The sequence below is a fragment of the Rousettus aegyptiacus genome, unplaced genomic scaffold, assembly GCF_014176215.1.
Source record: "Rousettus aegyptiacus isolate mRouAeg1 unplaced genomic scaffold, mRouAeg1.p scaffold_m13_p_12, whole genome shotgun sequence".
Taxonomy (NCBI): domain Eukaryota; kingdom Metazoa; phylum Chordata; class Mammalia; order Chiroptera; family Pteropodidae; genus Rousettus; species Rousettus aegyptiacus.
Genome location: NW_023416287.1, coordinates 66,945,664 through 66,962,637, shown reverse-complemented (window position 1 = coordinate 66,962,637; position 16,974 = coordinate 66,945,664). Strand labels below are relative to the sequence as shown.

The 16,974-nt window shown below is 43.7% G+C and overlaps 2 protein-coding genes across 14 annotated transcripts in view; both read right to left on the bottom strand.

The window, feature by feature from the left end:
* FHOD3 (formin homology 2 domain containing 3) overlaps window positions 1-326 on the bottom strand; it is a 413,611-nt gene extending 413,285 nt beyond the window's left edge. For 9 of the 12 annotated variants that reach the window (XM_036229056.1, XM_036229058.1, XM_036229060.1 and 6 more), the window contains exon 1: window positions 38-326. In XM_036229056.1, coding sequence (XP_036084949.1) covers window positions 38-202 — 165 coding nt within the window. In that variant the 5' untranslated portion in view covers window positions 203-326. The remainder of the gene's footprint in view (window positions 1-37) is intronic. The other 3 variants (XM_036229065.1, XM_036229066.1, XM_036229067.1) reach the window with 2 other exon arrangements.
* An 8,741-nt stretch (window positions 327-9,067) lies between these two features.
* MOCOS (molybdenum cofactor sulfurase) overlaps window positions 9,068-16,974 on the bottom strand; it is a 43,446-nt gene continuing 35,539 nt past the window's right edge. For both annotated transcript variants that reach the window (XM_016127306.2, XM_036229967.1), the window contains exons 13-15: window positions 16,375-16,513; window positions 13,248-13,352; window positions 9,068-11,592 (exon numbers count right to left, since the gene is read on the bottom strand). In XM_016127306.2, the coding sequence (XP_015982792.2) occupies window positions 11,497-11,592; window positions 13,248-13,352; window positions 16,375-16,513 (340 nt within the window). In that variant the 3' untranslated portion in view covers window positions 9,068-11,496. The remainder of the gene's footprint in view (window positions 11,593-13,247; window positions 13,353-16,374; window positions 16,514-16,974) is intronic.

Sequence of the window (16,974 nt, the reverse complement as noted above, 5' to 3'; positions counted from 1 at the left end):
GCATCCAAGGGCCCTAGCCCGCCTCGCCGGGCCGTACCTTGTGTGGAGCCCGCAGCAGCCTGTGGACCCCGGCCAGCTGGGTGCCGAGCGCGAGGTCCTCGCGGAACGTGAACAGCGGCGGCCGGCTGGGCTCGGGGAAGTTGGTGCTGTTGAAAGGGTCTGTGTCGTCCAAGAACTGCACCCTGCAAGCCAGCGTGGCCATGATGCATCCCTGCCCCTGGGGGCGCGGGCCCCGGGAATGGCAGGGCGGCGGGCTGGGGCGCCGGGGTCACTGCGCGCAGGGGAGGCCGCGGCCGCCGCTCTCTGGCTCGCGGGCTCACAGGCTCCGGCGCGCCGGGTTGCAGCCCGGGCTACGGCCGCCGGGGGGCGGGGCGGAGGCGGGGCCGGGGCTGGCGGGCCCCCTCGGTCCTCTCCTGCTCCGGCTCCTCCCCTTCTCCGTCCCCCTTGCTCCCGGCCAGACTACTGCGACCCACCTGACCCACCGCCGGGAATGGGAAGGGGAGAATGGCTCGGGCGGCATCCACAACCCTACGCCAGGTCTGCTGGCGGTGGCGGCGGGTCGGGGACCCAGGTCCTGCTGGCTGACTCTGGCTCGCGGACGCCACTTGGGCGGCCAGCTGCATGTGCGCCCCGCGGCTCGGGGAGCCTCGGCCGCGCTACACAGCTCCGAGCTCCGGAAACCGGGGTGGGGGTTGCGGGGTACGTGGCTGCCCTTTGGCGTCTTCCCATCTGGGAGAGGGCTTCACCCTTTCCAGACGAAGGCAGAGGTGGCGGGCTCCTACTGCCGGGATTCGGAAAACCCCAGCTGGGCACCGGGAGGTGAAGGAGCCAGCCTCCGGCAGCAAGCGGAGTATTGGCAGCACCTGGAGCCCAGGCAAGGTTTCCCTTGGGGAAAAGGAAGCTAAGAAGGAAGAGGGTGCGTCGGGGAACCCAGGCAACTCTTATGAGATAAGCCCAGGCGCTGCTTCGAGAGCCCAGCGCCAGCCAGGCCTTACACCTTGGGCCGCCTGGCGGATGCTACTTGACCCTCTGCATCACCGCGGCCTCTGGACCAGTTAGGCTTCCGAAAGCCCTAACTGAACCGTGTGGGGCCGCTGCGGCAGCTTCGCGCGCCGTCACTGAATCGCAGAGGGGCGGCGGAGAGCTAGGGACACGCTGTAACTTGGAGGACAGATTTGCAGTCTTCCCGCCTCCGCCATGCGGGAGCAGCGAGACTTTTCTCTGCCTCCCACTGCCCTTCTCGCTGCTCACGGGCGACCTCCTTCGTTTCCAATAAGAATTCACAGTTCTCCCCATTCCTGACTATGGCAAAGTTCGCGGTTCATCGTCCCTCCTATAGGTCACACAGATAATACCCAGTCACTCTTAACACCCAAGTCTTCACAAAGGCAGCTCTACAACGTGTCTCTCTCCTTTTCTTCTGGTTTCAAGCGGAAAGAAACTCTATCCCATATTTAGCCCCTTCACCCACCCTTTGAACCTTCCCCCTCCATGGACTCTTGCCACACATGCAACGCTTAAGCCCAAACTTAAAATAATTATCCATAATGCTTCTGCACATTTCAGCAGAACTTCTCTCTCTCCTTACTTTCTCTGTTTAACTCTTTGAGTAAGTCCTCTAGGCAGGCCCAATCTCGATTTCCCCATCAGCACATGGCCAGAATACTAAATCTGCAAAGTCTACTCCTTCGGTGGGGCCTCCTACCCTCCCACTCCCATGGACAACTCCCCCCTCACTGAGCGAGCCCTCTATTCTTTCTAAACACCCCATTTCTCATCGCCGTCCCAACAACATGAATTGCAGCCCATAATCTCAGGAGCCTCCTCCATTCCCTCCGCCTCATCTGTCCAGCAGGCTTCTAGCTTGCTCCTGCCCTACCTACCAAGTGTCCACAGGCGGTGGGGCCACTCTCAATGTCCCATGCCCCCCCAAGGCTCCTCAGCACTGCTCAGGGGGCCCCCCATACCACACACACTGTGCAAACTTCTGCCACTTTCCTCTACCTACAGGTTATTTAATGAAAAGAACCATCTCTCCAGCATGTTTTTCCCTTCCAGCACCTCTTTCTCTACATCTTCCATCTCCAGCCTCCACCTTCCCTATCTCAAGAGATGACCAAAGCCCTGTTTTTCCTCTTGCTCTGCTTCCATCTGGACACTGAGTCCTCCCTTCCCAATTGCTCTGGGACCAGGCTCCGTCGCTGATGCAGCTCCCTTTTTCTTCCTCCCTGGGCTCTTCCCTTGAGGATCAGGACTGGCTTCCAGGCATGCAACCTATGCAGTTACACAGGGCCCTGCACTTAGAAGAGCCCCACACTGGTTTCATGCTCCATTGCTGCTGTCTTAAAATTCTTAATAATTTAACAGAGGCCCCAAATTTTCATTGTTCACCAGCTGTACAAGTTATATAGCTGATTCCTTAATGAGGATAAATACTCAGATGTTTCCCATCTTAAAAGCTACATCTTTATGAAGACTGCCTCTCACTGGCTTGCCTCTTCTTCACTTCCTGACCAGCTTCACTTCCTGAGCACAACTCTAAATAGAGCCGTATTCATTTCTCAGCATCTTCATCACCTCTTTGCTCCACACCCCATAACACCTGATGGGCAACCCTCCATGCTGTTTTGAGATCATCAATGCCATCCTAATCGCCTCACCTGCGGAACACCTCAGGCTTGCTACCTGTTTTTTTTTTTTTTTTTGACAGTATCTGTCACCATGGACCACTCCTTTCCTAAACTCTCTTCCTCTCGGCTTCAGTAGTTCTACTCACTCTGGGTTCACCTTCTCCCTCTTTGACAGCTCCTTCTCAAGTCCTTGTGGGCTCTATTCTCTTGAGAATAGAGCATCAAAGCTACAGTTACTGTTAATTCTCTGTGTTTCCTCTAAACTGAAAGATCCTCTAGGGCAGGAACCCTGCTGTATTCAACCCTATACCCCACTGCCCAATGTCTGGTAGAGTGCCAAGCACAGCAAAGGCACACAATAAATGTCTGATGAATGTGTAAACATCAGAGTCATCTATAAATCCTATATCTTGCATTTGGTCACTAAGGTCTATCACTGAATCAGCCTCTGAAATATTTCTCAACTCTTTCCTCCTGCTTAGCCCTCATTTTCTATGCTACTCTTCTAATGAGTCTCCCTTCCCTAGTCTTGCATCCTGCATTTAATCTTTTACTGGCTTCCCCAGAGCCAGTGATTGTTCTAAGATATGCATTTGATGTGTCACACCGTAGGGTAAAATCCTGATATGCCAACCCCTTTCACATGACTCATAAGACCTTCTAAAATCTGTTTCAATCTACCACTCCAGGTTCATCTCTGGTCATTCCCCACTTCACATCCTGTTTCAAGCCACCCTGAACGTATTACCCTTTCTCAAACATGCTGAGGTTTTTCATGGTGAGCTTCTCAACCTGGAATCCTCTTCCCTATCTAGTTGGCCAGCTAAACTCATTTATCCTACAACACTCATTTCTAAGGTCAGCTCTTCTAGAAAGCCATCTAAAACTCCATCTCAAATAAGGGTTATCTCCCTTTCTCCTGTGGTCTCAAATTATTTTCTACATGACCCTTTTCATGTTGCACTGTAAATATATGCTTACCTATATGCCTACCCTACTAAACTGTAAGACTTCCAAGACTGAGATTTGCCCTACTCATTTGTAGTATTAAAACTTCAAATAGTGAGTGGCAACTAAAAATGAAACCTTTAAAAATTTTAATCATATAGGTTATTCTTAATTCTTTTAAGGATTTTTGGCTTATCAACTCCCTTGAAGCTACTCTTAGCAATCATTTTTTTCCTCTAACGGCTAATTTATTTTTTCTCAATCTATTTTTTGAAATCAGTCTTTTTTAGCAATGAATACTCTCTCTTAGTTTAAAAGGTCAAGAGTAATAAAAAGTTATAACCAAAAACATCAGCCCCCCCTTTTACAACCCCCACCCCACTTCCCAGAGGCATTCCTCGCTAAATAATTTAAGTGCACCGCTATACTTTCACCTATGAGTTTTAGACAGTACAATGACTTTCTATGAAGCTATATGAGAATTTTAACTTTATTACAGACCACTTCCCATTCCCCATCTTTCCAATATAATTTGATCACAATTTTAGTTAAATTCTTATTCAGCAATTTTTTAAATGATTATATTATGTTAACATTGTTCACTTTTGTGCCAAGTATTGCATATGATTCCATGGCCTTTCTTATACAACTTTTTCGTTTTTCATAAAGTTGCCTCAACTTTTTTCAGTTGCTTCTTTTTTTTCTCAAACAGCTGGTTAGATCTCATATCCTGCAACAGCTCTGAAAATGCCTTTTTCAATATTGTTGAATAAGTTGTCAGTGCTGTACTTCCCCCTAAGACATCCTCCTCGTGGACATTCCTCTGAGAGTTTTCCATCCTCCTGCTGCCATTCGGAATATGGCTCTCTCAGCCCTTTACTCCTGGACATTTCCTCAGCTTCTCTCTTGTGCGGGAGTCCCTGGTTCCTAGATCACTTGACTTAATCTTTTTTTGTTTACATTCTCAGTTTTTGTAAATACTTATCTCAGTAGCTTCTTGAGAAAAGATAAGTTTTTGAGAACTCTTATGTCTGAAAGTATCTTTATATTCTATCATTGCACTTGTTTCGGTGTGGTAGTTTTGTTGGTGAAATGGTCACGGTAGTTCTTCCCACCCCTTTTATTCCCACCATTTTGTAATATGACTTAGCCACTTCCGCCATCAAAAAGTGAAGTCTATTTCCCTACTCCTTGAAAGGGGGTGGCTTTGTGACTGGCTTTGACAAATAGAATATGATGAAAGTGGCATTGTGTGACTTCTGAAACTAAGCCTCAAGAAGCCTTACAGCATCTGCTCTCACATTCTTAGAATGGTGACCAGAGACTACCATGTGAATAAGCTAAGTCCAGCCCAGGAAACGTGGTAAGAAAATTAAACCTCAACTGGATTCATAGAAAATCCACAAAGTGTTTAAGATCTTTATATTGATGGAATCACAGCGACCTTAGATTAAAAGAACTGAGATATTTCAAAACAAAAAGAGAGCTCTGGAACTCCAACTTGAAATAGGTAAGAAGCTGGCTTAGAAAGCTACTCAGATATAAATATGGAGCCATTGGGGGTGTTTTTGGAAAAGGAAGACTCTATCAGAGGATGGAGCTAAAAGGCATGAAGAACATTAAATTTGAAAACCATCACAGGGAGCAGAAATGGGCCCTACTCTGCGGGAACAGTAGGAATTGGCAACGTGTACCTGGCTAAAGTTCCGAATTGCTGTAGATCGGTGACTTTAAATGCATCCCAATCTCTCTATTTTTGAATGAGAGTGTCCATTGACATTAGTTTCACCATTATATATTAGGGTCGAAGGGGCATAAAACTTGCCTATTTAAGTCTCTGGATCAGAGGAGTGGTATCCAAGGAGCTACCCTTGAAAGGCTTCATCTGCATGCCGATTCAAATAACGGTTTCCTCCCCACCTTTCCAGCCTCTGTTCCCTGCCCAGTTCCAAAACCAATACCACACATTTTAGCTGTTTCTTATGGCAGCACTCCACTTCTTGGTACGAATTCCTGTTTTATTTAGTCTTCTTTGCATAAGAAACCATCCCAAAATGCAGGAGCTTCAAACAACAACTATTTATTTGCTTTCAATTCTGTAAGTCAGCAATTTGGGCTGGTCTCAGCTGGGGTCCCTCATATAGTTACAGTCATCTGCAAGCTTGATTGGGGCTGGTTGAACTAAAATAGCCTCTGTCCATGACTAGTAATGTATGCTGGTTGGTCTGGGGGGCTTCAGTTGGGATGGCTCATCTCTCCTCCACGTGGCTTCTCATCCAATAAGGTAGACCTGGCCTCTTCCCATTGGCAGTTTTCAAGTAGCATTCGAAGAGTTCAAAAGCAAAAGCTGCAGGGTCTCTTGGGCCTCAGGCTCAAAGTTTATTCTGTGTCACTTTTGCCACTTTTGTTTTAGTCAAAGTAAGTCAGGGCAATCCTAGAATCAAGGAGCAGGGAAATAAATTCTACTTCCTGATGGGAGAGGCATGAGTGCCCAGATATGAGTAACTATTGCAGTCATCTTTGCAACAATCTAACACACATGATATATAATTTTAGATTGAAAATGATTTTTACTCTTAATTTTGAGGCATTGCTTCATTGCCACCATTAAGATCTACGGTATGGTAATTATTTACTTTGTATATGTAGACTTTTCTTTTCCCTCCCCCTGGAAAATTTGGAATCTTCTAGTTATTTGCAATTTACTAAAATTTCATGACGAGGTGCCCTGGTTGTGAGTTCTCCTCCATTCATTATGTTGACATTCCATTGGTATTTTTGACCCAGATCCTGTTCTTTGACCTGTGGGAATTTCTTGTATCATGTCTTCGATATTGCTCTCCACAGTTTTCTCAGCTTGCTCTTTCTAGAACTCCTATTATTTAGATGTTGGACCACTAAACAAATCCTCTAATTTTCTTAACCGTTCCACTCTGTTAATCTCTTCAGCTATGTTGTTATACCTTCTGAGAGATTTCTTCAACTATATATATGCTCCTTCTCTTACTGAACTTTTAATTTTGGCATTCAGGTTTTTAATTTTCAAGAACTTTTTACTGTTCTCTAATGTTTAAGAAATATCTTATTCTCATCTCCAGGAAACCCCTGATATTATTAAAGTTTTCATTTCATTGAACTGTTTCTGTATTCTTTGAGGAGTTTTTTCTTCTCTTTCAGATTTTTTTTCTTTTATTAATAGAAATTATCTTCCAATTTTTGTGAACCTTGGCTGTTCATTTACATTAAAAACTGATTGGCACATTGCCTGGTGGGCTTCACTGTAGATCAAGCCAGTGGGCAAATGGCTTCCTCCTTGAGTATCTGTAGGTCCTTTCTCTGAGGTAATTCACTTTATTCAGAAAAGTTCTTACCAATGTTGCCCTTAGCCAGAGCAAGAGCGGCCCTGCCTTTAGACAGCTTCATTCTGCCCACCCCTCCCTAAAGGGCAAGGAGTCTGTAGGACCAAGAATTCATACCCACCTGGGACCCAAACTGCTCTCTCTAGATTGTTTTCCAGACACCTGGGACCACAGAATCCCCTGCCCAAATGACCCTGAACATATTTCCAAGGCTAGAATGTCTTCCCTGGATGATCATCCTAAGGGTGGGCCCTGCTGCACCCTAGACCCAATAAGAGGATATGGAGTGGCTGTTTTCAGGGAAGTATAGGTAGAGTGATGACAAAACTTAGTTTCCAGCCACAGGTGGAAGAGAAAAGACTGGGACAGGTCTTCGTGTGGCCTATTCTAGTGAAAGTAAACAAAATGTGGTTTATTCTGATAACTGTAAAAAGCTGGAATAGAAAATAGGAAAGGAGAGCCACAAGAAAACCAGGCAAAGGTGGATTTGTTGCAAAAGTAACAAAGCTTAAGCTCAAGGCCTCTCACTTGAACAGAACTCTTCCAAAGCCCTTTCTTTTCTCATGCAAGTAAATATTCATTTTTGTATGCAATTTTTATTTTGTATTCTTTTCCTTAAAGATGATTTTAATACTGCATAAACTTCATGGCCACAAAATATGGATATGCTGCTAAGACCGGGTATTATATATTAAAACGAGGCGGGGGGGGGGGGCGGGGTGGAGAGATTGATTTACCTGGCAAGACAACTGGTTCAAAGAAGCATACTTAAAAAAAAATGCTAAGAAAACCAAGGGACCCCAAAAGAATAGTTGATGCAGTGTAAGCTGAAAATTATTCAGACCAAGAAACAATTCAGAAATTAACTTTTAAAGGGCTCTAATATCAATCATGAAAAGTATCTCACAGCTGGTTCAGTAAGGGAGCCAGGCAGAGAGAAGTGTCCCAATGTTTGCCGTCCTTTAGGATTTACTGACCTACTGTGAGCTAGCTCTCTTTCAGCCTCTTGAAATAACAAAATCTGCATTTACCTAATGCTGCCACCAGGTGGTAGACATGGCTTAATCAAACTATCATTTTGCCGCACTGTGCTAAACACAAAATACCTCTTTTAACTTTCAAACAATTTTATAAGGTAAGTACTGTGGTTTTCCTCACTTTTCAGATGAGACTTAGAGATGTTCAATAACTTGCTCACATAGGATGATGGCAGCCATGATTTTAATTTGGCAATTTGGAAGGTGAGACACGTAGAAGTTAATTCTGTCAGCACAAGACAAAGGACTTGGGAAGAAGCAGGCTAGAAAGTGCCTGCCAGCTTTCCTTCTGCTTCCACTTGTGCCCTGAACTCTCCCCAAACCACGAATGCATGCATCAGAAGGCAGCATGTCTTTGAAACATTCTGTATCACACCTGACTTCTTATTAGTGTCTTTCCCCTCTCAGTGTCATCCCTATGGTGAGATCTTTAAATACAGATGCTGGTTTTTTTTTTTTTCATTTCTGTACCCCTAGAAACTGTTTGGCACACATTGAATGGAAAGCAAATGACTAAACATCTTTAAACAGGCGGAAGGAATCACCTCCTGTCCTTCCCCATCCCACAAGTCTGAGGAGAAGATGAGGTTGAGTCTCAGTGGGAAGAAGTCAACACTACCACCCTCCTCAGAGGAGGCTTAGCACTTACTCTAAGGTGTGCAGAAGAGAACTACCCACCCCCACCCTCCTGCCCCAGGCTGCAAAGACTGTGAAGGGAACACCCAGAAAGACATGTTGATGTTGCTTATACTCAGGACTTGTAAATACACACACACACACACACACACACACACACACACACACACACACACACGATTTGACTTTCAGTGACCCTCTGAGATTTGGTGTTAGAATTAAATTCCAAAAACATGACATTGCCCTTGATTTTCACACTCCTTTAGAAGCACTTGGGCTAAAATTCAGGAGGTAGAGACCAAGGAAGAGACATAGGATCATAAATACTCAAAAAGTCTGAATATGACACTACCTAACAGAATATACGAAATACATTTTTAGCTGAAATCTCATGAGAAATGTTGAAATTTGACCTTGTAAACAATTTACATTTGAAATCAATCAGTCAATCAATGAATTTTAAAAACAGAGCCAGCTTTAATATAGTCAGTCAACAAATTTTACTGAGCACCTAATATCTGCTAACATTGGGGATACATTGATGAGCCAAACAGGTACAGGTCCTATCTTCATGGACCTTACAATCTGGTGGAGACAGAACAATGTTAAATCAGTGCTTATAAGTAATTAACTAAATAATTGTGCCATAAAGAAAAGGATTTGCAGTAAAATTCTGAAATCAGTCCCAAAAGTACTGACTGCGAACAGTGACATGGGCGTGGACAAGAACAAAATGAGTTGTCTTTTGAAAATATGTTGCTGACACAGATGATTAAATTGTTGTAGAACATATTTTCTTGCTTGGTTCCCATCAGGTTTAATGGGAGGAGAATTCTTGGAAAACGCTGCAGCATGCCTTCTGGGAACAGTTTCCTCCTGTATAAACCTGTCTGAATAAGGGCCATCATCTAAGTGCATTGTTCTCCAGTTGGTTAGCTGATGAGGACAGGCCCATATACATGAAAAGTAGTCCTGGGTCTTGGAAGGGACCAAATTTTTAATAAACAGTTCGAAATAATAACACCCCCACCTAACCTCACTTGCCTCCTCTTTCACTGACCTCAGGAACCACTGAGTCAGAGGTCACTTCTTACACTCGATTCTGCATATCAAATGACAGTGCAAACACAAGATTCCATCGCAACTACCTTTGAGAATAGAGGCACTCTTCATCTTTCAAATCTCGCAGAGTGCTGGGAACAACACAAAGTCCTCCAAATAAGGTGATGAAACAAATCGACTCCAAATCTCCAGGGCTCTGATTATATCAGACACTGAAGCCTGAGCATGATGTGCAAACAACCGAGCAGTGATGCTGGCTTTAAGAAGATGCGGTGGGCAGTGGTGGGCAGGCATTAGGAAAGAGAAGTGACTGGACGAATGAACAATCCGGGTTAAAGGTGCTGAATGCTTGGCTAACAACTTGGTGTATGGACCCCAGGCTTGAGAAGAATGGATTCGGGAGCGTATGAGCTCATTCTACGTTACTCCGTACAACAGAGCAAGACCCACAGCTGGCAACACGGGGAGACAGATACAAACTCAATGCAGGGAGGGACTTTTGAGCAACTCAATGGGATGGGGAACTTCATTAGAGATAAGCTTTCTGTCCTTGGACATATCGAACTGGACACTGCAAGAGCTCTTGTCAGAGGTGGCACAGACAGGGCCCCTCAGCCTCCAAGGTTCCTCCTGACTCGGATTTGGAGGCCCTTGGGTGGATGAACCAACACTAACTGATGGGCTTGTGGAGGAGAGCACAACCGCTCAAATGACACCACCTTCAATGAGTGTGACTTCAAGATCTTGAGCAGTCCTCAGTGCATCAACGGGAAGGCGGAAAGAGGTGGAAGGCAGGCATGAAGACGGGACAAGAGAAAGGGGCTTGCTGGCCGGTGCCTTTGCTCTACACATAAACATCCTGGTCAAACCTCTCCTAGGGAACATGGCCACAAGTCACACTCCAGGCTCCTGAACGTAAATCCACCTCCTTTGTGTACATGAGGGAATACTGGCACATCCTCACTCCCTCAAGACCAGACTGCCTTCCTCGGTGCAAAGGGCTTGAAAGACAAAGTGTGGGTTCCAGGCCCAGAGGGTCCCAGGTCTGTCTGTGATCCAGGCTCATGGCTAGAAATAGGATCCTGAATTTAGAATGCTTCATTAGTGTAGCTTATTGTATCATGTATGTGTGGCTGAATGCCACTATTGTACTCTGCTATGTGAGGAGCCATGCAGTCCCCTGGGGAGCAGAAGGGGAGCACAAGAAGGGGAGCAGGAGAAGTGCACGCAATACTGTACTCCTCCTCCCCCCCCCCCATAGAACTGCACTTCCCAACAGAAGTGCGCTCCACACAATAAAGTTGGTGCCTACAGTTTCACTCGCATGTCTGCCTTTTGTGCCTTCTTCCAACTGGGTATCTCACCATCAAACCTTCCCTTCTCGATCAGCTTGGTGCTGACACAAAGTCATGGGAAAATGGAAAAACAGAGGAGGTCAAATACTCCCAGCGAGCCTCATTAAAAAGCTCATCTAATTAAAACTATCATACTTCCCATACATGTGGAAGCCTTGCCAGGCATGAGTACAGTGTTCATGCTGAATTTGCCTCTTGAAAAGCACAAGGGCCTAGGAACTGCCCTCCTGAGCGAGGCCAGTGCACAGGGGGAGAATGAGGAGTTAGAGGAGGAAGGAAAGGGTGAGAACATTCTTCGTCTCCGAGAAAAAAAGAACTCTCTTTGTTCAAAAGACCCAGTTCTACTGAACCACATACCCATCTCAATAAGAGTAGAGATACTTGTAAAAGAGTAATTTTAATTTATGCTGAAAAAAATCTCAGAAGATAACATCCTGATATTTCCTGGAAGCAGGTAAATCGTGGCGTTCTATGCTTTCAACACAGGGAGCACCTGAGATCCTACAGATAGAAAATGTGATGATAAATCCAAAGATGTATGCATCAGGTACACTCCAAAGTTCACCTGTGAACAAAACAGCAACAGCAACAACAAGCTAGATTATTTTAGCAGTTGAAATCATTTTGTAAATAACAATATTTGGCTAAAATTAAGCCAGGTCTTTAAAGATATGTACTAGGACTTGATATGTCCTATCACTTAGCAGAATGTGGTAGGAAACAAGAAGACTCCTCATTTCAGACATGAAAGGTTCTCATTCTAAGGTGTCCTTTCTGGACAGTCACCCCACACCTCTCCATTGCTGGACACATTCTTTTTTCTCCCTCCTGTCTACTCTGAGCTTTATACAGGATGGCTTTCTTCCAGCTCTGGGCCTCTAATCATTGCCAGGCTGATTTTCACTCTGTTCTCCGATATAAAAGTCATTTTGTGAAAATAATGGCAAAATTCTGCATTTTCCTTGAGAACGTGTGATGTCAGGTAAGTTCTCCAAATTCTCCAGAATAAAGATAGATGGTCCAAAATTAACAGTTGAGTAAGTCTGCTCAAGGTTTGCCATCAATACCAGCCAATAAGAACCCTTTAAAGTATGTGATGTGCTCCCAGATTGGTTCATGCCTATGGTAACATCAGTCGGCCACCCCCATGTTCCAGGCTCCAGGCTAGGACTGGGGCCAGATGAATTCTTTAAGATTTGTGCACATATGGATGAAAAGTACACAAGAACTCTCTGTATTACCTTTGTAATTTTTCTGTAAATCTAAAATTATTCCAAAACTTAAAAAGTAAAAGATCTGTGCACCTGAGAATTATAGTGATGCTGAGAAATACTACTTCAATGCAACACAGTATTTGTGCCCACCCATCCCCTCTCCCAGCAACCTACAAGAGACAGGTTCAGAATCCCCAGTGCCCAGTTGACACAGCTTGCCTCATCTGAGTATAATGCTCAAGTGTCACACCTCTACAGACTAGCTATCCAGTATCTGTAGAAAGATCGTGTCAATCGAACACTGTGAAACAAAACCCTGGTTTTGGAGAAACACAAGAAACAGTGTAGAATATTTTACCATGAATTAACTTGTCGATTTGTTATCACAGCAAGATTAAACATTTATACTATTTCAGTTAATTTTTAAGATTTGTTTCCAACAGCCAAACTAACTGCTTATTTGGCTTCCTGGAATTATTTGCAAACAAAAAGTTCTAACAGAAAGTGAACGCCTGGAAATACGGCTTCCTAAAGAATCAATCTGTTGGAAGCTTAGCTTTCATAATCTGGAAACCACAACATTTAGTCATTTTAACCCTGAAAAAGATGAGTTACAAGCTAAGTATGGTGAAATTTACCGAATCTTTCTTTGTAGTTACTCTATTCACCATAAGGCATTTTACTCTTCATGAGATCTTTGCGATGAAAATATTGAAACAATAAAATTACTTATTTACTTTTTTCTCATTTATATTCCATACCTCTTCAACAAAATTTGAGAGCATCAAAAATATCCATAATAAGAGCCCCCATAAAAGTGAAGATATGTTTGGAAAGGAAAGATAAGATGGAGCCACAGATGAGTCAGAACCTTAATGGTAGCTCATCAGCCCTTCAATCCTCCCCAACTTCTAAAACTTACTCAGCACTATTAGGGATGTAGTTCTGGGGTATACGAAACACCAAGATCTTAAAATGGAGTGTCATATCTTGCAGTGGTACTTACCTTTCTCTCTCGACTCTCAGAAAGCTTTTGGAAAACATTTTGGTTTCGCTGCCCAGTTTTCTGGTCAATGCAAATCATCTGGCATCTGTGACAAGGCCCCAAAACCTGGGAAGGGAGAAGGTAAAAGAAAGCGTTGCCATAAAAGTGACCACTTTGCAGGGAGGAACCAGGGTCTAGGAAGATTGGGTGTAAAGGGCCATATTCCAGCCAATTTCAGACTTACACAGAAATGCTCAGTACTCTAACTATAAGGAGCCAGAAAGTGGCACCTCTTCACGATGCCAATGCCACTGGGAATCATCTACATTTGTTTATCGGCTGAAAGACTGCTGCTTGGGGCTTTGCAGAGAATGAAAAGAGTGGTCACAAATCTCAGAGAGTTATGTGGAAAGTTGGAGCTCCTCCCAGGAAAAGGACTAACTGGGTGGAGGACAAACTGGGAGAATATAAACAGCCATAGACTTGGCACTTAGCTTCTGTAAGAAAGTCATCAGAATGAACCTTAGTATCTGAACAGACACTTCTCTCAAGAAGGCATACATGTGGCCAACAAACATATGAAAAGATGTTCAACATCACTAGCTATTAGAAAAATGCAAATCAAAACCACAATGAGATACCACATCACACCTGTAAAAATGGCTATTATCAACAAAACAAGTAATAACAAGTGTTGAAGAAGTTGTGGGGGAAAAGGAACCCTCATATACTGCTGGTGAGACTGCAAATTGGTACAGCCACTACAGAAAACAGTACGGAGGTTCCTCAAAAAACTGAGAATTGATCTACCAGCAATCCCTCTACTGGCTAAATACCCCAAGGACTTGAAAGCTCATAACCAAAAAGATATTTGCACACCAATGTTCATAGCAGCATTATTCACGGTGTCCAGGACATGGAAGCAACCAAAGTGTCCTACAATAGATGATTGGCTAAAGAAGCTGTGGTGCATATATACAATGGAATATTACTCAGTCATAAGATGAGATGAAATACTGCCGTTTGTGACAACATGGATGGACCTTGAAACAATCATGCTCAGCAAAATAAGCCAGACAGAAAAAGTTGAAAACCACATGATATCACTTATATGCAGGATATAAACCTAAAAGAAACAAACAGAACAAACAAACAGAGACTCATGGACATGGACTATAGACTAGTAGTTACAAGAGGGCAGGGGTAAGGGGGAGGAGGGAGATAGACAGGGTAAAGGAGATCAAATATGTGGTGACAGAAAGAAATCTAACTATGGGAGGTGAACACACAGTGTAAATATATATATGTGTTACTGTTAAAGTGTACAGCTGAAACTTACTGGATTTTGTTAACCAATTTCACCATAATAAAAATTAATTTTAAAATGAAATAATAAAATAAAACAAATGTTTCAAAGTTTTTTCAACCACACACAAAAAGAAAAGAACAAAAGAACCTTAGGGTGTCCATGTCCTTTGACCCAGCAATTTCACTACTAGAGCTTTAACCCAAGAAAAGAATCAGAAGTGCAAACACAGATTTGTGAACAAGGATAATTCTCACATTATTTTAATAGGGAAAATCTGATAGTACTTGAAACATCAAATAGTAGAGAAGAATGCTACCTTGATATAATATATGTCATGCAGGTTTTTAAATTAATCTATAAAAAGCATTAGATAAATGGAAGATTTTTATTTTTATAATTGAAATAAGCAGAAAACAAAATTACGTGTGTATTCTTCTATATATGTGGTACATGTATATGCACATATATACACACACTACATAAAACACAGCACACAGCTTCTTAACAGGGGTCATAATTCTATTCTAGATAGTCTGCCAGGAGCATGAATTACTTTTATAGAGAGACAATCCCCCATAAATGTTAACATAAAAAAAAAAAAAGAATGCCACTCGGCAATGACAAGGTGTTTCTTTTATTGCACATGGAAAAGGTGTAAAAAGCACTTGAATTTCTCATAACCATTTTCTTCTTTGCTCACTCATGAGCAAATGCAAAGTGAGCACTGAAATTATAAATACTCAGCTACATCAAGATGTGTCTTGACCTCTTTCTAACGCTTGCATTCTGTCAGGTGGGCAATCAAACCAGTAGAAATATAACTCGCTGTGGTACCAAAATCAAGATTCTAGACCTCATAAGCAGCTGGCAGGTTGTAAGGGAGCTCTGCCTGGTACTTGCCTTGAGAGGCTCGGCAGACCCGTGACCTCTCTTGGCATCATTTCCCCAACCAGCTCCTTAGCTGGATTTGATAAGGAGTCCAGGTACTATTTCTAAGAAGCCACACCCAAGCCTGGCGCTCTACCATGCTCAAATGTGGAAACTATTGTTATGATACATGAGGATCCCCCAAGAAAGTCACTTTATGTGACTAGCTAATAACACTGGTATTGTTGAAGTAATTTCATGCCTAACTGAAGAACTAGGCATGTTCTATGCAAATGACCCAACTCTCTGTCCCTAGCTATTCTTTATCTTTCCTGTCCATTCATTCACTCGACAATTATTGAGCACTAACTCTAGGCCACAACTATTCTAAGCCCTAGAGGTACAGTGGGGAACAAAACAGACTTGGTCCCCATCCTTGTACACTCTGAAAGGATGAGCAGGCGCTCTGCAGAGCTTGACCATGCGGTGGGTCAGGAATATCCTTTCCAAGGTGGTAACATCTGAGCTGAGACCCTGAGGTAGCTGCAGAAATAATATGGCAGACAAAAGGGAGCACAAAGGGCAAAGAGACTGAGGCAGGAAGTTTGGCTTCTTAGGGAATGGAGAGAAGGTTGATATAACAAGCAGAGGAGAAGAGGTGATGAGCTCGGAGAGGCTGGAGATTTCAGAGAGGCTAGTGATGAGGTGGAGGCAGCACTGAGCCCTTGATCACCTGAAACAGGGCACATTCTTGCTCTCTTCCTCACTTGAAACTGACTGCTGCCGCCTTTGTTGGGTATAAGGTATGGGTATTTCCAAGGGGTCCCCCAGAATGCAGATGTCATATACCCTTCTGCTAAGGTTTTGTGGGTAAGAGTCAAAGACGAGGCAAGATTCCCATCTGTCACCATTTTGGTCTAGTGTGAGGTCAGTCTCCACCGGCAACCCTTGGGCAAAGATAACAGAACTCACCTGGAAATGCAAAGGACCAATTGAAATCTCATCCCATTTCTCTTCTTCAAAAGCACTGGTTCCATTGGTAATGATATTGGCACGGAAACGCGAGATGAGATCTTTCATTGGGAATAATTTCTCTTTTCCATTCTCATCACTGTTTAAGACACACCAAAAAAGGAAAGGGGCTGGGGGGATTGCACTATTGTAATAATTCAATGTTTCTGCCACTCAGTGTGTGACTTCATCAACTACACTGTGGCCTGAAGCCCGGCTGGTCAGAGCAAGCTTTTACTGTGAGTGCAACGCCAAGAAGCACCCAACTATTGGACAGCCCTCAGTGGTTTCCCCTGGGATACGGCTCCATGTTGTGGAGAGGCCCAAAAGAGGCAGTGCAAAGGGTGAGTAGATCTTAATATAAAAGATGAAGGATTTTAGAAGCCACGTAAACAGAGGTCAAGTGAATGAACTTCTGTGAAAACACCAGTGCTACAAGGTGAGTCAGGACAAGGCATGTAAAGAGTGTCAACGAGCTTAATTACCAAGGACCTAAAAAGTACCAAGAGTGCACCCTTTTTGAATATTAAAACATCATAAAATGATATCAAGTATATGTGT